Source organism: Aricia agestis, chromosome 11, assembly GCF_905147365.1.
Source record: "Aricia agestis chromosome 11, ilAriAges1.1, whole genome shotgun sequence".
Lineage (NCBI taxonomy): Eukaryota > Metazoa > Arthropoda > Insecta > Lepidoptera > Lycaenidae > Aricia > Aricia agestis.
In genome coordinates this window covers 16,940,671-16,960,668 of record NC_056416.1, presented here as the reverse complement: position 1 = coordinate 16,960,668, position 19,998 = coordinate 16,940,671, and the positions used below count along the sequence as shown (strand labels likewise).

The window sequence follows — 19,998 nt, the reverse complement described above, 5'->3', positions numbered from 1 at the left end:
CAGAAATGATAAATGCTTCCGATGAGAGACAACACTATATTTGAGGCAAAATACACTCTTAAAACGATTCTGTCTATAGGTTTGTATCTATAGTCACATCACATGGTGATTTCAGATTAATACCTAACAATGCAGATTGACGTCACACGCGCCTAGACTCTCTGTGATATAAATACTGCGGGTTGCAATCAAACCATCCATCACAATTTGCAGCGCGCTGACAAACAAAAAAACTTATTCTGTGAAATCGCAGCGAGCACAAAGCGATATCGCATTACATTAAGCTCGTCACAAACACGAGGGTATTCGCGCCATATTCTCGCGGCCCTCGCCACTCTGAGCGACAGACAGACGGTAATGGATTACGTCTAAGCGGTCCGATTCAATTTAAATCTCCGGTGGCGGTTGTTTATGCATGAAATGTTCCGCAGTTTGCATGCTCCAGTGTCACGTGGTACATCTGCTGTGGCCTGGGAGATCTATGAGCGTTTACTAGACGTATATCTTGCTTGTTCATAAAATATCCTTGAGGGTATGATCTTTTGGCTTTGAATATTGATTTTACGAAATGATTATGTTGCAAGTTCTCTCTTGAGAAAATGGAGCGTCCATGGCCTAATGGGTAGACCTTCGGTTCGCACTCCTAGAGGGTGCAGGTTCGACCCCGGGTGAAGGCGTGTATCTATGAGACATTTTCTGATCTCAAGTACATAATACGGACGCTCGTACGGTGAAGGAAAACATCGTGAGGAAACCCGTACATAGTTGGTCCCAGACGTATTGACTAGTTCTTTCCTCTGGACTAGGCCGACTATGATGCGAGAATGCCGTATGCGCTTGGGCAACCATACGGACATTTAAAAATCTTGTCCCAGGCACTACAGTATTTGAGGAGTGGTTAGTTCGCTCCGAAAAATAAGAGCTTATTTTTATAGCCACAACGGATGTAAAGGCCTAGTTTTTTATGTTGCAATTACAACTTCGCGGTTTTTTAATTGGTTGAAAATAAAAAGGGTCCAAAAAAATGTGAGTTGTGTTTATATAAAAATGACCCTTAACTTTTTACGATATAAAAAAAATATTAACTGTTAACCCAAATTGTTGTCCTTGCCAGGTCCAAACGGACCAAAGACTTCGATTAAGGTCCAAAAAACCCTTCACGTCAGAAACACGTAGACAAATCCGAGGAAGGTAAAGCACGACCGTTAATATCCGGGTTCCGGGCAACATTCGTCCGGATTACGGCGATGTTTGCCGATCCAATTTCTTTGTAGGCTTTAGATAAATCTAACGCTTCGATTACATTTGGTTTCAATGCTGTATTGGCTCAATTGGTTTATTTGTTTTCAATTTATAGTACATGTACAGAAAAAATATAGTTGTCGAAGGTTAGGATAAAGGCTGGTCTTCTAAAAGGTAAGAAGAGACGTGAGCACGAGTTCCTTCCACAGGATTGTGAGAGTAAGAAGAGTAAGTGTCTTTGTTACTGCGCACACATTTAGGCATTCTAATTACATGTCTCCTACAGGCTGTATCATAAATTGATTTCAAACGTGTTTAGTGCTCATTTTGGTAAATAAGTAACATTTTCTGCTTGCGTAATAGGAGCGTAGAGGCCTTAGATTAACAGAATAAAAGCAACGTTTTATTTCGAAAAAGTTTGTGCTTTTCTGAGATACTATATTTCACACGGAACCAAAAACCAAATATTTATACCAGACTGCGCGGGCAACGGCGACGTTAATATAATAAGGGCATTAAACAACCCTGCTTAAGATGACAAATATAAAGGGAGCTCTTTCTCCTCGAAAACGTGGTTTGTTCGCAACGTTTGTCGTACCAGTTGTGATATATAGTCTACTATACATCAGACGCGTTTGCTCAACAGCCACAATCTTGATTTACCGTTTCACATATATTACCTGTATTTGAATAGCATCCATTTTAACTCAGCATTTGAATAATTGATTCCCTCTTTAGTTAAAGTTCTAAACACACGACGTAAGGACGCTCCTGCATATTTAGTGGCAGACATTGCCACTTTGTTTCGGCATTTGGAATACAAATTTCCAAATAAAATTCAGTGCCTTATTCAGTCCTTCCGTACTAATATTATTTATGCGTAAGTGTGTTCATCTATCTGTCTGTCAGTGACCTCTTGACGCTAAAACTGCTAAGATACTTTTAGGTACGGGGAAGGACAACGGATGGTTTTTGTTACGGAAAATTTTGTTTAAAATGTTATTAGCCATAACTACAAAACACATTTTTTTGTTGTTTTGTAGTTGCGGCTAATAAATTTTAAACAATAAAAATCCAGAAAGCTTTTAGATAAGAATATCATAATTCATGAAAAATACTTCTGAAACTGAAAATTTGAAGACAAATATGAATAATAGAGACGCTAATAAAGGCAATCAATAATGTAAGGGGTTTATCTCTCCGCCGCAGACCTCGCAGTCTGGAGGCGGAGGGTCCAGCGGCCATTGTGTATAATTCATCAGACACATTACGCAGAGTTATCATTTACCGGGTCAGAAATTCTTTAAATGTTATTGAGGATTTTTTTGTTTAAATGTACTTGAAGAAAATTTATTCGGAACTAGATGACTCTTGCAACTCCATAGCGCCAAAATGCATTTATATCGTATATTTTTCGGGATAAAAGTATCCTAAGTATGTCCTTTCCCGGGACAGAAAGTATCTCCATACCAAATTTCAGCAAAATCGGTTCAGCGGTTTGGGCGTGAAGAGGTAACACAGACAGAGCTGTCCTTAAAATCGTAGTTTAAATTACCTGATATTCACACATAACTGCGATTTTGCATCGCATCCCATCGCAGAGTCATTTTTAACCGACTTCCAAAAAACGAGGAGGTTATAATATATTCGGCTGTGGATATATTTTTTTATGAGTTTTGCCGCAGATATTTGCGATGCGATGCGAATTCGCAATTATGTGTTCCCACACAACCAGCTCCTATATTTAGCCGTTATCTAAACTTAGTGAAAGAGCCGCACTTCAGCACGAATGGGCCGGCTCGACCGAATCAATAGTCTCTTCACAGAAAACTAGCGTGAAACAACGCTTAATCTTTTTTTTTATGAAATAAGGGGGCAAACGAGCCAACAGGTACCCTGATGGAAAGCAACATTCGCAGCATCAGAAGAGCTGCAGGTGCGTTGCCGGCCTTTTAATAGGGAATAGGGTAAAAGGGGAGGGTAGGGATGGGAAGGGAATAGGGGAGGGTAGGGAAGGGAATAGGGATCTGTGAATGTCCCCGGAAAATATAATTGCATTTTACAGTCATTCATTACCATAAACTTTATTGCTACATCAGACCGAATCGCATCGTCAAAATCTGCATTCCTCGTCTTCAAAACAGTCTTGAAATCTAGACTAATATTATAAATGCGAAAGTGTGTCTGTCTGTCTGTCTCTCTGTTTGTCTGTCTGTCTGTTTGTCCGTCTGTCTGTCTGTCTGTCTGTTACCTCTTCATGCCGAAATCGCTGAACCGGTTTTGCTAAAATTTGCTATGGGGATACTTTGAGTCCCGGGAAAGGACATAGGATACTTTTTATCCCGGAAGAATGTACGGTTCCCGCACGAGAAACGAATTTTGGCGCAAAGAAGTTGCGGGCGACATCTAGTGTTATATATTTTTGTTGGTCTCCCAGTATTCGATTGAATTATTCAAATGTCGTAAACTATGTCACAATAGTTAACGTTGTTTTAATTCCGATGCCGGCAAATTCTGCCCAGTTGCGAATTCTCGGCGTAGCTCCGTATTGTTTCTTGTTAATGTTCTTAACTGGCGTATAGTTTGCCATTCATCAATTTCTCGTTTGAACTCAGTACACGTTTTCAATTTTAAGTTTATTGCCTTAGCCGGGAGGATTTTCAGTACTCTGGGAATATTTTAAGAGCATAGTAAATCAATTTTTCATCGTGTTCCTCTATATAATTATATAAGTATGATTGGAAAACACTAATTTATATTTACTGTTTAGTATAATACGTAAGCCAATTTGCATTTTTTTTTATTTTTTAACCTTTTTTATAAACGAGTAAGAATCGACTATTTTGGAGCGAAAACCTTTCTTGTCTCAATTTGAAACAGAAACTCGTGCGAATATTTAAAGCTGTTTGATGAAATATTAGTACGTTTAATGAAAGCACTGTCGTGTAGAATTTCATAATCTTACTTCAGGCTTCAAAGACGTAGTTAAGATGTTAGTTTAATTAAGATTTTGGGGAATTCACACCGAAACTTTGAGCCATCAGATATAGGCCCGGACTTGGTACACGTGCTCAGGAATCTGAGAAATTTCTGGAAACTATAATACACTTTTACTATATTATTTTACCATCTTCTCCTACTATCTTGTATCGTAAATATTTACCGAGAAAAAATATAATAAAGGCGACAACCCACCGCGGCGCACGCTGTGCACGACTACGCGCATTTCTTTGACTACGTGGGTCAACGTTTCCACTGCCTATGCGCTTCCGTGTATCCCGTGCATACAGGTCAGTTAACAAGAGCTGGCACGTTCAACACATTTAAACATTGCGCTTGTGTAGTGTCTGTGAATAAGCGCGTGGCGTGACGTCGTACTACATACGCATCATAAAAAGTCTGTCCGTGTCTCTCGCGCGCGGTCTATCTTATGAGCGTGAAGGGGACAGTTATTGTTTTCTTATACTACTGTTTATAAATACAGCGTAATGTTACAAGTCAGTAACGTGTGATCGGTGCGCGGCCAGGGTTCGGAACCGAACGTAGTACACATACGATAATTTTGTGCGTACGTACGATGTACGATAGCATATTATTATCGTACGCAGATTATACGATAATTCTTATCATGATGCAAACATAATATTATATTTTTAAACATACTGTATAGTGAAATTGCATAAGTGTGAGCGCTGTGAACGAGCCAGCTTAAGTCATTGATCTATAGCATGCGTAGCGTGCGCCGCGGTGGAATGGAGCCCTTAAGCCTTATCATACGTAACTACTTTTAAACTGCCGTAAATGGATAAAGATTAATTCACAAAAGTAAACAAAGAAAGGGGCCTTTTTTATAATGTAATATTAACGTAGGAAAGGGGAATAAAATAGACCATACTATTAGGTTAAGTATATAATACACAAAGAAGATGTATATTATTATTAAAATATATAAAAGCGTTTAAATATTACATCGTTCTTAATTAAAACTGGAGGTCGTAACTGAAGTTATTGATTTTGTCTTGAATATAATTGAGAGCCCTTCAGGGGCCGACTCATTTTGATATAATGATATTACCTGAATATTATAGTTAAGATGATTCTTAAACTCATTTTTTATGACTAAAATTATCAGGAAAGCTTATGGTTGTATACAGTAATCATTTTGAGAGTAATTTTTAAAGTAAGAGTTATTAACAAGAGAAGATATTAAAAATTCGAAAACAAAATATCATTAAGATAGAACAGATAGGTAAATGAAGTTAAAAAACAAGCAATTAAGGATTCTTTGTTTACCTGTCTCATTATAACTCTTACAAACATAACCAATAGGCTACATTAGAATCCACCTTAATTACTTTAACCTCTACCAGGCAATTTTCACTAGCATTAGCAATAGTAGAAAGAACAAAGAGCATCTTGAGCAGTTGGTATTAATATTGCAACAAAACCCGCAGCACCTGACCGCGATACGCCGCCCGCCCTCGCCGCCCGCCCGCCCACAACATCTAGGACACCCTGGGAGAATGTTTCACTAGGCTCTGTATGGGGATTGAAAAGCTTAGGTCATGTACATGAAATAAATCTGAAGACAAGGATGTAGGCAATAGCCATCATTATAGGGTTGTCGTTCAAGCTCAAGTGCTTTACTTTGGTACCAAAATATTTTTTTCATATATTTATTTCTGATTGGAATAGTATTTTTTAATGTTATCTTGAAATTAGTAGCTAGCTATTTTATGCAATATTAATTGTAGCTTTGTTTCGTGTATGTTTCGATTCCTATACATTTCAAAATGGTATTATCATATCAAAAAACATAAAACAAACATTTTCATTAAACGCATATTATGAGAATACTATTTTGTTGTTTGATGGGGAACGGAATAAATCGAATAAGGAACTCTCTTTACAGAAAAAGAGACACATAGAACCTTCTCCACTCTACAAAGTAAAATATCTCTTCCGAATACTGTTAAACTAGTAATTACAAAAGTAGCAGTTAACCAATCTTTATTACAAGGGCATAAGGTTTATAATACCCCCAATTAGCATGAGGAGATCGTTGGAAGTTGTGTAAATTATAGCCGTTGTAAACACTCTGAAACATTACGCTAATAACGTTACGGCTTCGTGTTATTGTGTTGGATATAACCATACCAAATGAGAACACGTAATATTATACCTCAATGAGTTTTGCAATTATACCGGAAGTTAAATTATCATGGAAACGAATTATTTGCATGATAAAACACAATTGCCAAATATGTTATTTTGTTACGGATAAATTAGCATTTAGCATTAAGGCCATCCCCTGAGCAAACGACCTTGACCATACATTTGCCACGTTGCCGAGATCGCGTTAAAATATTATATTTTTTACTTAACTTAGTTCAAAATTAACCTAAAAAAATTCAAAAGTCCAGTAAGTATGTAGTTAGTGGAAATGTCGATCTATTGGCGTGTGTTTCAAATAAAAGTAATTTGTAAATACTAGGGAGATACTGAATGTATGCTTGAGTATAAATTGGTATTACTTTGGAAGCTGATATCATGAGTATTGAGTATAATGAACAATAATAGGAAATTAATAACTTTGAAAGGAACGTTCATATACTGAAGATTATTGCTGTATTTTTATTATTATTTTGTAGCTTTCAAATTATGGGTTAATAAGGCTCTAAAACGGTAAATTACGGCATCTCCGTAAGGGGAGCGTCTTAAGGATACATAATATTAAGCAAAAACTGTGTCTGTCCATCTGTCTGTAAGCTCTTCCCGGTAATTTGATATAGGCTTTAGTATCAATAGTCAGTAAAAAGGAAAAATAATAGTTATTACCGCCAGAAAATATATAATTCACGCGGTAATTTTATTCGTTTTGCATAGCCTATAATATTTATATAGAAAACGGGTAACGTCTGGTAAAAAATTAGCGAAGTAATAAACGATTTAAAGGCGCTCTCTTCTCTACAGCTGGGAGTAATACAAGTTTTATAAAAGGTGTCACCGCTCGGGCCGAGTAAGATTGATCACCGCGAGTCTTCCGAGACGGAGTAATAGCTTATCCCGTGATGACTTATCATTATACCTTTTGTTTGTGCAAACTTATTGAGCCGCTTCTGATAGAACTTTATGTGATATACACGATTTAGCTGAATCGGTATAATTAACACTACATTTAGATAAGCAACGGTTGCCCGCGTCTTCTTTCGCATTCGTTTATCACACGCAAACATTTTTATGACAACAACTACTAATTATTATTACTTGTAGTCCTGGGAAAGAGATATTATAGGTACGTGTACCTGTCTCTTTCCCAGGAGTAGAAGTATCTTTATACAAAATTTTGTCAAAATCTGTTAAGCCTTTTAAGAGGATACCACAGCGGCTAGAGAAATGAAAAAAAAGTACGTGTAATATCTATAGCTGTCTCCCTTACCTCAAGCCTATACCGCAGAACGCGATAGAGACAACTGCAGAAAATCCAGAAAATCAACGATTCGTTGTCCCCTGATTCCTTCTCCAAAACTTAACCGATTTGAGTACTTTTTTCATTAAAGATTAAAAAAAGGCTTCAGCTGTGTTCCTATGTTTTGCTTTTTTTGTATAATCTATCCAAATCCGTTTTCTGGACGTTTGAACACAGTGGAAAATCTGGCCATTTTTTTGGGTTTTTGAACGTTCATATCTTATTTAATAATTAAATTATGAAAAAAAAGAAAACATAGGGACATTGTATTAGTGGCCGTAGATATTCAGGAAAAAAATTATAACTCTACTAGCATTATCCAGGGAGGAAACAGGGGACAGCGTTTGTATGGAAAAAATGGCGGTGTGGAATCCTCTTAAGGACGAATAGAAGTATAGACATTTTTCGCATTAATATTATATATTATTTTGTAAATATGGATTGTGATTGCAAAATAAATGTAAAGCGTTGTTACCGGACGACATGAAGCTATAGCAAACGACGTGTGGCAACCACAAGTTTATGTGAATTTCTATAAAAACGGAGAAAATAACACAAAAATTCATATACTCATAATATGAAATAGCATATAATTTTCATGTCATCCGTCACTAACTTAAACAATAATTTAAAGTTAAACAAAATCAAACAACTACTGATGTTGATGCATACTAAACAATCGAAGAGGATTCAAACAATTACTCCTCCCACTAGTCTCAATTAACGATACTCGTGTGTCCTTATTGATCCCCCCCCTAGGGGCAGGGGGGACGTACTAATTAAGCCTCCCCCCGGAGAGTGCCTTAACGCGATAAACTTACACGAGTCAATAAAACTACGTGAATCTTAAACTAAGTTAACTGCGAAAAGCTTTTATTCACTTTTGTACTTATTTAGACGTGATACAAATTAAATTAGGTACAGGTTCAGATGAGATAGGTAATTTATTATTTATGCGTATTTTAAAAGTAGAAGAGGCTTCTTAAGGTATACTCTATACATACATATACTTTTCCCAAAGTAGAAGGAGCTCTTGTTCTTTTATTGAGGGAAAATGCATGATTCAAGCAAGGATTTTGTATGGATGAATAAAATAATATCCATGAACATGAAATAATTTTATATTTGTTTTAAAGCATTATTAATATAGGTACCCTACAGTTTTATCACTTAGTATGTTACATCCTGCATATTAATTATTCGATCGAGGATGCTTGGAAATCTATTGTTATTCTATTGTGTATCGCTCACCGGTGAGCTTATGAGGCTACAAAAATAGTGTGGCACTCGGGGATTGCCGCAGTAAAGCTATTGCATACCGTCTTGTATCAACTGGTGCAATTATAATTAAAATTATAAACACCGTGCCAAATCTACCGAACTGAAACGACGTTAGACGAAGCACGGCAACGTCGCACCGCCGCGCAGTGCCAGTCGGGGTAGGGAGTGTTAGTTTTATTTTCGTTTGGAAATTTCTTAATTCTCTTCTTCTTAAGAAAAAAAAGTGTAACCGGCTTATCAAGAATCCAACCTTACAGCTAAAATAAGTATTAAATTTAATAAAGGTGCAGACACAATACGTCTCTTCTGCTAAGTCAGGTCAGTCACACGGCGGCCGAGTCGACCTCAGACAATGTTACAGCAGCTCAGAGGTCGACGCCTCATGTCAAGTGCGTTCATACAAAGTTTCTTAGACAGGTGAAATTACATTTTACTTCTTTTGCCTTTAGTGAGTTCGAGTGAACGATATTAATTACAAAATAAATAGATGTTTTTGTGTGCTTGTGTGGTGACCAGAGAGACTTTGGTATGGCAACATGTAAAGTAGCTTCCATTTTGGCCCACACGTATTATGTGTAATTATTATAATACTTGGATGATTTATTTTATATAGAAATGCAAAAGATCTTTCGTGGCTGCGAGAAATTTCTCTATTTTTAACAATTTCAAATATATTTATACATATTATTAAATTCGGTAGTAACGACACGACGTCGCATCGTGTTTATGTGTCCCAGCCCAAAATTCGTAGAATAATAATAATAATATCTATGGACGCTTCACACCGCGCCACTCTGGCCCCGTGCTAAGTACCTGAAGGACTTGTATTATGGGTACCAGACAACGGAAATATATTTAATACTTTTATACTATACATATATTTAAGATTTTTATTATATCATACACATATTTAATACACATCCAGACCCGGGAACATTGAAAACTTTTTGTTCCGTCGGCGGGATTCGAACCTGCGACCCCCGGCTTGAGCTACCGACGCGCTCACCGCTGAGCCACAGAGGTCGTAGAAGTTCGTAGCACGCCGTAGCTTCGTGCTACGAGCTTCTACGGTTTTTTCCTTCTGCTCAGTTTCTGAGGTTTTTTGACGAAACGCAATGGGACGCGGTGCGCTGAACACTCATCACAAGTTAAACATAATAATGTTACATTTAAATTTCATAATTACTATCATTCTGAATGTTGCCCGCGACTTTGAACAGAAGTTATCGTTTATCGTTGGAGTACATTTAACTATCTTATATTCTTTCAGAATTTACATACCTCATCAAGATCAGTTCAGCACCTTACGAGTGACAGACGAACACGCTTTAGCACTTATAATATTGGCATTTTGTAATATCATCAGTGTTAAAGAAAGGGAAACGTCGTTATTTCATTAGCCCCTGCTGTTTAAAATGTACATCGCTATGTCCGACTCCGCTAAATGTAATTAATACGCTCGAAACTGTTTAACGGCCGGAGTAAACGGCAGCCGGAGTTATTACATTCAGACATACATATACTTTCTATTATATTGAGCTGAAATAGCTAAAGCTAGAGAAATTGTTAATTGCTTAGCTAAAAAGTGCTTAACTTTTACAATGTAATTTAATTTCACTGAAATATATAAGTATAATAAAGTATATTTTATTAGTTTTATTTGATAATCGTGTGCATTGTTTGTGGTTTTAATTATGATCAATAAACAGTAGGTAAAATACACAATTTTTGTATTAGAGGGTTATATTGTACTGTTCTAATAAGTAATTTAATGTTGAAAAAACATTATTAATAACCGGTTCAACAGGTGCAATTGCACACAGAAAACTAGCGTAAATTGAAGCCTATTTTCTGTTTCGCTAATTAGGGAGCCTTCTCCCTATAGTAAGTCAAATCTCCTTAGATTTGACTTACTATAGGAGTTACAAGACGTGTAGTTCCAATAGTGTCCACTGGTTGCTGTCACCATTAGGTGTCTATCTCATCCAAAAAAGAACACTTTTCTGGCTCTTTTAATAAAAAGTTATTTTCATTCATAAACAGAAAAAAATGAACGCTCCTCGAATGAAATTTGAAATTGGAATCGAGCACTAATTAATGAAAGATACAGCAGTAATAGTAATTAAGCCGGACCACTCTCACTGAAATGAAATGTCAAAGTTATTTGTGTATGTTTTAAAAATGCTCACGAAACAAGTGGGAATTATTTTCTCTCGAAATTATGCATATTGCAGCGACTGGAAGAAAATAAAATGTACAGCAAAAAATTAAAACTTAAAGACTGCACATAAAGTTAATATAACTAGCGGTATATTAACTTTATGAGACTGTACAACAAAGTTCAGTTCTGTCAGCGAATGTCAGTCTATATAAATTGATTCATAGGTAGATAGTGGACCTACGTAATTTCGTTGGGTTATGTTAAACCCTGCCGACAGACCTTGAATAATGCTAACCCGACTAAATATCGTAGGTCTATATGCCTAAGGAACAATTTGATGACTGTGAGTTTTCAGTTTGTGGCGGTACAAGTACAAACAGAATAAAATGCTATTTTAGCCTAAAATAATGAACTAAATAGGTCTACCATTCCAGCTACTTTAATCATTTTGTAACGCAAAGTTTTTACTTTGTCGTAGCTTAGCAAAATTATGCACTGCGAAGCCTAACATTTCCGCATGAAAGGTGCTCAGTTGTATGAAAATTAAGTGTATTGTATGTAAGTGGCTCCATATGCCATTACGTGTCGTGAGTCGTGACATCCACCCGACTGTGACAAGTGCGGAGGTAAAAAGGATTAATGATAAAGGGACGAGGATGAAGCACCTGTGTTTCATACATATTGTATGTAAATATTAATATAATGGCAATGTTCCTTACATTGCCATTATATTAATATTTACATACAATATGTATGAAACACAGGTGGAATACATTTTAGAGGTATTCTGGCACATGGATACATTTTTTATAGTTTTTGGCTGTTGTAAGTTGTTACTGAGAGTTATATTCATTAACTATTTTTAAAGCAAGATGAGTACTTTTTGTAGTACCTACTGTTCTTGTCGCAAAATGTACGCGCGAAGACGTGTCCATTGCATCTCAGTTTATTTCAGCTTACACCCAAAGGAAAAGAAATATTATGTACTAGCAGTCCCGGCGAACTTCATGTCACTTTTAAACCTTGCCCGGACTTCAAGGATTATTTTAAGACTAAAATTAGCAGAATCGGTCTAGCCGTTATCGAGTTATAGCTTTACTAACACAATTGAAAATCCATTTTTTAAATACATATTATATAGACTAGCTGTCCCGGTGAACTTCGTGTCACTTTAAAACCTTCCCTGGACTTCTACGAATATTTTAAGACTAAAATTAGCCCAATCCATTCAGCCGTTTTCGAGTTTTAGCGTTACTAACACAATTGGAAATCCATTTTTATATATATAGATAGATAAGCGGTTAGCTACGTAAGAGTCTAAGAGTCTAGAACCTAAGACCACGTGCCTCACACGGCATTAGGTACGAACGAAAAACACGTTTTCAGTGCGAAGTCTATTTCAAAACTTTCTACAACATGGGCGTTGCCCGGCTCAAAGGTCTGTTATAAAACTGTATATAGTTTGACCCGGTGCTCGCTGGAGCGGATAATAAAATAATGTCAATCTATATAACTGTCTAGAAAATTTCGTGAAATAAAGGATGGCCAATTTTTCACTCCCCATTAACTGGGTCGCTCTCCACAACGATCTCAGGGCGATACGGCTCGTTTAGATTCTGAGAACTTGGATAATAGACGGAAGGAAAATTATTATTTTATACCTTAGTTATTGAAAAAAGCGAAGAATTCGATTTTCTAATCCTGTATTTTCTTAAACAAGAGCAAAATTTAATCCATACTAATATTATAAATTCGAAAGTGCGTATGTCTGTCTTTCTGTTAGCTTTTCACGCCCAAACCACTTAACAGCTGAAATTTTGTATGAATTAGAGACTTTGAGTCCCGGGATATTTTTTATCACGGAAAAATGTACAGTTCCCACTTTCCGCGCAACAAACGAGTTTTGGCGCAACGGAGTTATGGGCGTCATCTAGTATTATATTGTTGCTAAAACCACTAATTGTATACGCTAAACACAAAAGTTTATTAAAAATTTGACTTCTGTTTGATGTTCTTTATAACTGACTATAAGTATAGCGGTTATAACGATCACATTTTAAAAATGCCACGTCTAGAAATAAATTTTTACGTTAGTACTGTAATGTACCTAATTTATTACTACCAATTCACATCAGGTGTGTTTATAACAAAACGTTTGTTTGGGGACCTCATAATGTTCGTATGAAAGTGAATTTTTAGCGCGTGTTTGTGAATTAATGACGAGGCGAGCGCGGGCAAACTGCTCCAGCGACCACCTGAGGGACTTGTTAGTTTGACGTGTTGTCTAATTCCTCCACGGGGTAAGGTTAAGTCTTAATATAAATCATATGCAGTAGATAAACATCAGAGTAGACCATGAAGTTAATATACCTAGCGGAATAGAGAAACAAAGGCCTGAGCAAGAGAGATGTCACTATCAGTAACACTGCGTGGTAAAAAGAGACGTGTGATACATGACAGCAGCACTCTTTTTTTGACGTCCATTCGGCACGTGCCGCACGTTGACAATTTAATCTCATAGAAATCATGTTCAATCATGCTTGTGTAAGTGTATACGTACACATATTTTTACACACAGATGAAACCAATTTCGGTTTCGTTTGACAGCTCGAGATTGTTGCTCTATTCCGCTAGGTATATTAACTTTATGGAGTAGACCAGCCGAATCGGGCACACGCACACTAGCGTGTCACAGTGAACTCTAGTCTCTATAAAGGAAACCATACACTGTATACACCCAAAATATTATCACTTTATTTTGTTGGACCAGTTAAGTTATGCTACTGTAAGACATTAAGACCCAGTTTCATCAAGCAATGTTAAATAAATAATGGCTTGTTAAATCAGTTAATGGCCTGTTAGAGCTATCGAGCGTTTCACCATGCCCTAAATCACCTAACACGGTGTTAAATTTAATTCCTGCTATGGAGGTCTGTTAAATATTTAACAGGCTGTCATATGAGTCAAAATAACAACTTTCAAAGACAATAATATGCAATATCAATAAAAGAATCTGTTTTGACTTTTGAGTATTTCCGCCATGTTTCCGCTACGCCCTTTTTATTAATTATTTTCATAGTTATGAATAATTATTTATTTTCACTTTGTCAAAAATTCAGCAATCGGATTTTCCTTGACATTGCAAATATACTAACTTGTATCAAAATTACCAAACCGAAATATGTGAATAAAAGTTTGTATTATGATTCATGTTTTCAGCTTTGACTGATAACAATTATTAACCTGGTAAATTAAGAAGAACTAATATAGCGTAACAAATGTATGCGATCAGTGATATTTTAATTTGGTCGCATTATCTACTATAATTATACAACTATGGAAGAAAGTGACACATTACAGCAAACATGTCGTATTAATCTTGTACATTGCAATTTCGTCGCCTTATAACAAGAATGAACGAATTGATAGTCGTTCACTCGATGTTCAATTAACATTGCATTTACTAATCCGCTGTTAAATGTTTACTGTGGAACATAAGTATTTTAACAGTCTGTTTAATTTTCTAAGCTCCGTTAAGTAATGCCTCGTTAGGATTTAACAAACATAGGTTGGTGAAATTGGGTCTAAGGCTGCGTTTCCAACGGAGCTAGGCTAAGCTGCGTTACAAGAACCAATAGAATCGTTGCGCTGAACGATAGTAGGCAAACAAAGCGTTTCTATTGGTTCTTAAAAACACATTCCTCGCAAGCTCAGCTCCGGTGGAAACGCAGCCTAATACTGTGGTTAAGCTGTTGACTGTTGTGCTGACAGTCACAGATGATGAAGGTGAAACCGACCGCTACATTTAAGACAATATTAATTTTGTAACTATACAGTAAATAGGTAACTAGATTAAATATAAAATAGACTAAAACAACTCGAAGGGTGCGTAAAATGTGAAAAAGAAACAGCTGGAACAGTTTTTGCCGCGAGTTACTACACTTACCTACTACAAGTGTGGTAATTTTTTCCTCTGAGAGAAATGAAGGCGGGCGTAAGAGAAAAATCCTCTCCTACGCTCCGCCGCGCCGGGGTTCTGCTCCCCCTCCGTCTTACGAATTTTCGATCAGGTCGCGTGTCCCGAACTACTGATCCGAGTTTAACTTTTTTACCCATCCCAGAGGCATGAGGGCACTAAAAATTCAAAGAAGAAGGGGCATTTTGTATGGAACCCGTACCTAAACACATCCATAAATATATGAAATGGCTTTAAAAGCATAATATTATTATGTCACAAGGTGCTTCAGTGGTGGGTACGAATTACGATACGCCCCTCCTTTTCCAACCGCTGAACATCAAAGCGTATCAGAGTTATTTTCAGTCGTAACTCGTAAACCGTAGTTGGCAGATAACGCGAATCGATACATCGGAATACGGCACATAAAAGGCTTAAAGTTTTTTAAACGCGCTTTTATTAGCTCGGGCTGTAATGTATGCATGAGACGGAATCTTTGAGCACGATTTTACCTATCTCCAGTAGTTTAATAATTTCAAAACTGAGCCAATGACAATGAAATAATTTGCTAAAGTTTTTGAAAAGAAAACGTTTTTTTTAGTTTTTTTAAACAACAATATATTACTTTTTTGTATGGCTTTGGTGGGGAAATAATAATAATATAATAATTATGTATATTCGGGCCGTAAATTTTTCAAAAATATGCAATAATTGTCTTCGTTTGATTTTTTAATAAAATTAAAAAATATGTCTTGTCTTAACTTTGCTCTGTGATAGCCGGCGAGAAGAACGGCGAAAGAGTCTCGCAAAAATAAAGTTAAAGTTTAAATACTAATAGTTAAGTTTGAAAAGATGGAAAATAAGAATTAATTAAATTGTAGTTCAAGTTGTAGTTCCACTGAAAGCATCGGATTAAAAATAAATAGTAAGACGGAATTGTGCAATTTGTGTTTCTCGACGGCGATGGTTTTCCGCCAATATAAGATTCCATCTACTCCAATTCTATTATTTTAACCTCTAACATCAAAGCAGCTTTATTCCTCGTTCATGGCAATACGTTTTCTATTAAAACGTATTGTCTAATAGTATTTTTTTATATATTAACTAGATTGACGCCCGCAACTCCGTTGCGCCAAGTGATAAGCTTGGCGCTGGAACCGTAAATTTTTTCGGGAATCGGGATAAAAAGTATCGCTATGTCCTTTCCCGGGACTAAAAGTATCTCCATACCCAATTTTAGCGAAATCGGTTCAGCGGTTTGAGCGTGAAGAGGTGACAGACAGACAGACAGACACATACTTTCACATTTTTCCGAACTTTCCACTAGTTTGAGTAGTTATACAATATTATAAAGAGTGAGCTATAAAAGTACTATAATTAGTGATGTATGTGTAGTTGTTATTATTTTAGTAGCACAATATCTTTTTTCTTTCAATTTATGAAAAAAATAGACCTTTAAATTTTTCAAAAATAGAACGCCGAATTGCTCATCGCTCATTTGTCAGAACCGTACGCGCCGTACGCGTCGAACGCACCGCATAGAACACGGAATGCGGCGCGTACGGTGCGGACGAATGTGTGAAGTTTCACATCATTATTTTATACAACGAATTCTAAAATGCGGCGCGTTCGGCGCAGCTTCAGCATCACCTTAATATAGAGTTGGTATCCCGAACACGTCGCACATTTATAAGAGTTTTGTAACGACACCTGACGGCTGTCTCGGACCAAATGAGATAAGTGATCCCTACTTTACGAAAGTATTTTAGTTCGGGATAAAAAGGTAAGTTAGGTAATTTCTTATGTAGGAACTAGGAACCCTTAAGGGTTTTACTAGGATTTAGAAAGCTAGTAATGTTAAAGAATAAAAAAATAAAACCGATTAATTTTTAACCTAAAATATTATCTCTAATTAAAACTGGTTACAATCAAAAATTTATAGAACTTAGATCCAGTCTGTTGTAAATGTTAACTCTCTATATCAGCTCAAACTTTTTTGGTGGCGGAACCTTTTTAAGAAGTGACATTTTTGACGCGCCCCAAAAAAAAAAAGAATGGAGACAATTTTTTCAAAGACAGACCGTCTTTGAAAAAATTGTCTCCATGCTAGTGTCTGATAACATTTCTAAAAACAGTTTATGTATCGCTGGCCCCTACTAGGCCCGGCTCTGTAAATCACACTTTGAGAGTAGTTGATATAAGGCTAAAATAATGTAAGATTCTGGTAGAACCGTCCTACAGAATTTATTAACAATCGTAAATATTAATATTATTTCACAATGTCCGGTACGTATTGGCCAGTGATTAGTCCAATTAGTCGCTTAGTCCGCGGCCGCTAAACCGAGTCGCGGTTAACCCTGTTTGATTTAGTTCGCAGTCAGTTTCATGTTGCATAGTCTACGTTATTTCCTGTGAACGTGGTCGAGGATCCGTACTAACTACTAATAAAATATGTGAAAGTGTCTAATATACAGATTGTAACAAAACTGATTAGTGATAATCACTGATCTCCATTATACAAGTACGCGTACTTGTATAATGGAGGTCAGTGGTGATAATACTTTAGTGTTTTTATTTTTCACCAATTTTTTTTCACTTTTGTATGAAGAAAAAAAAAAGTTAAAAAACTTGGTCTTTCAAGTATTATCACTTAGTTTGTTACACCCTGTATGTGTCTCTTATCCTGTTTCTTGAGGGCCTACACAAACGGCAAGCATTTATCGTAAACGCCAACGCCAACGCTACAAAATGTATGTGATATTTTTATTTATTTTTTTATTTATTAAATAAGGGGGCAAACGAGCAAACGGGTCACCTGATGGAAAGCAACTTCCGTCGCCCATGGACACACGCAATATCAGAAGAGCTGCAGGTGCGTTGCCGACCTTTCAAGAGGGAATAGGGTAATAGGGGAGGGTAGGGATGGGAAGGGAAGAGAATAGGGGAGGGTAGGGAAGGGATAGGGGATTGGGCCTCCGGTAAACTCACTCACTCGGCGAAACACAGCGCAAGCGCTGTTTCACACCGGTTTTCTGTGAGAACGTGGTATTTCTTGACTTGACATTAGTATTCGCTAGCGAAGCGATGACTTATGTCAAATCGCATACATTTTATTATAGCGTTTACGATAATCGCTAGCGTTTACGATAATACTAGGGCTGTTCTTGTTAAAGCCGCTGAACCCATTTGGACGATCATCAGAATATGACAGATACATTGAATATCGATAAATAAATAAATATAGGACAGTTTTATAGGTAAAATGTCCGGTTACAGCAAATGAAATTGAAGGCAACTAAACATTGTAGATGCCATAATAAGACTAAATAATGTGTAAATGATATAACGATTTAGCAGGTAGTACCAACTGAAAGAATTGCGCGTTAAGGAGCATAATTTAATTCGAAGTTAATCTTACTATATCATACCATAGGGGGTCCAAGAGTCTCTAAACCATCTTACACCGTTTATGAACGTCCCCTCAAGCAAAGAAGACTGATGATATGAAATGACCGAAAATCGTATAACATCTGTTCGAGCGGAATTGAACTGAGCTGGGCTCTACCAGCTCAGTTCAATTCCGCTCGAATATCTTTTACCACGAAAACCCCGGAGAATTTCACTTTCATCTGACTTTTGAAATATTTCTATTTTTAGTACTTAGAGAAATGTATGTCATGGTCACGGCCATCCATATGGATGGATAATTATATAATTAGAACATCGATATAAAGCCTAACCGCTAGAGACCTAGAAATTATGCAACAAAATTTTTACTTAAATTCTGGAATAACTATGAACTATTTATTTGATCTATTTATCAGTATTACGTTAAATACGGGATAAAGAACAAGAAGGACTCAATGAAATAAATTGAGTTATTAACTATCGTTAGCAATGAAAAATTACAATCAATATGAAAATAAATATCTATTCTGTATGAAGTTGAGAAAATGATGCAAATCTACAAGAAAATTCTACTTATGAACTAATCTTCAACGAATGATTACATAACTAAAAGAAATAATGTTTCGCTGTTAAAAAAACAGTAAAAACTTAGCGAGAGTGAGCGCTGAAAGTTACCGAAGTTTTCTTACCTCGGGAGGACGTCATCGCGACGTTTCCGTTTTCCGCAGTTTTCCTCAATTATTTACGTCATTCAATACCTACTATCATCTATTCATCTTGAGTTTCACCTAGTTCTACTTAACTCTGAGTCTACTTAATTATCACTGGCACATAGTTTCCGTAAACACTTGCGAGCCCTCAAATTCGCGAATGTCAGAGGAGAGTGCAATCGACAACAAGGTTGTCGCGGGCGGGAAAACGGGCCAAGGTCAAATCACCATTATAAAGACGCCGCGTCAGCTACTGCAATTTCCCTAACCGCGTACTTCGGGACACATTTTAACTCCGAACAGTCTGTAATCGTTCGAAATTTCCGTCGATCGAAAATCGAAAATTACGGACCGAACTCGGGGCGAGCGAGCGGTCGCGGCTCACGTTTCGAAAGTTCCATTTTAAATGATTTCAACGTTTCCCGGGAAGTGCAGCGCGGCGCAGCATCCCCCCTGCGCGCGGCGGGCGGACTGGCGGGTAGAGTAGAGGCCGCCATCTGCGCTGGAAGTGGCGCAGTCCGGACGCATGCGCGGGCCCGCGATCCGGCGCGATCCGGCCCGATATCCCTCCGGCCCGATACAAAAATCGAGGACGTCACGTGACGTCACGACCAAAACACGATATGGGTTAATCGAACGAAACAAAACATTCTAGCGTTCGTTATGTCCTCCCGCTACCTGTCTGGAAAACTACGAATTGATCCCCCGGGCGCGGGCAGATTTAATGAAACGAAGGAAATAGCGGAGCATTTATTTTATGCGGCCGTTACTT

General features: G+C 37.1%; 1 protein-coding gene across 1 annotated transcript in view; it reads right to left on the bottom strand.

The window, feature by feature from the left end:
* LOC121732087 overlaps positions 1-19,677 on the bottom strand; it is a 103,772-nt gene extending 84,095 nt beyond the window's left edge. Inside the window, exon 1 of the mRNA XM_042121877.1 lies at positions 19,206-19,677. Coding sequence (XP_041977811.1) covers positions 19,206-19,221 — 16 coding nt within the window. The 5' untranslated portion in view covers positions 19,222-19,677. The remainder of the gene's footprint in view (positions 1-19,205) is intronic.
* Between the last annotated feature and the right edge of the window lie 321 nt (positions 19,678-19,998).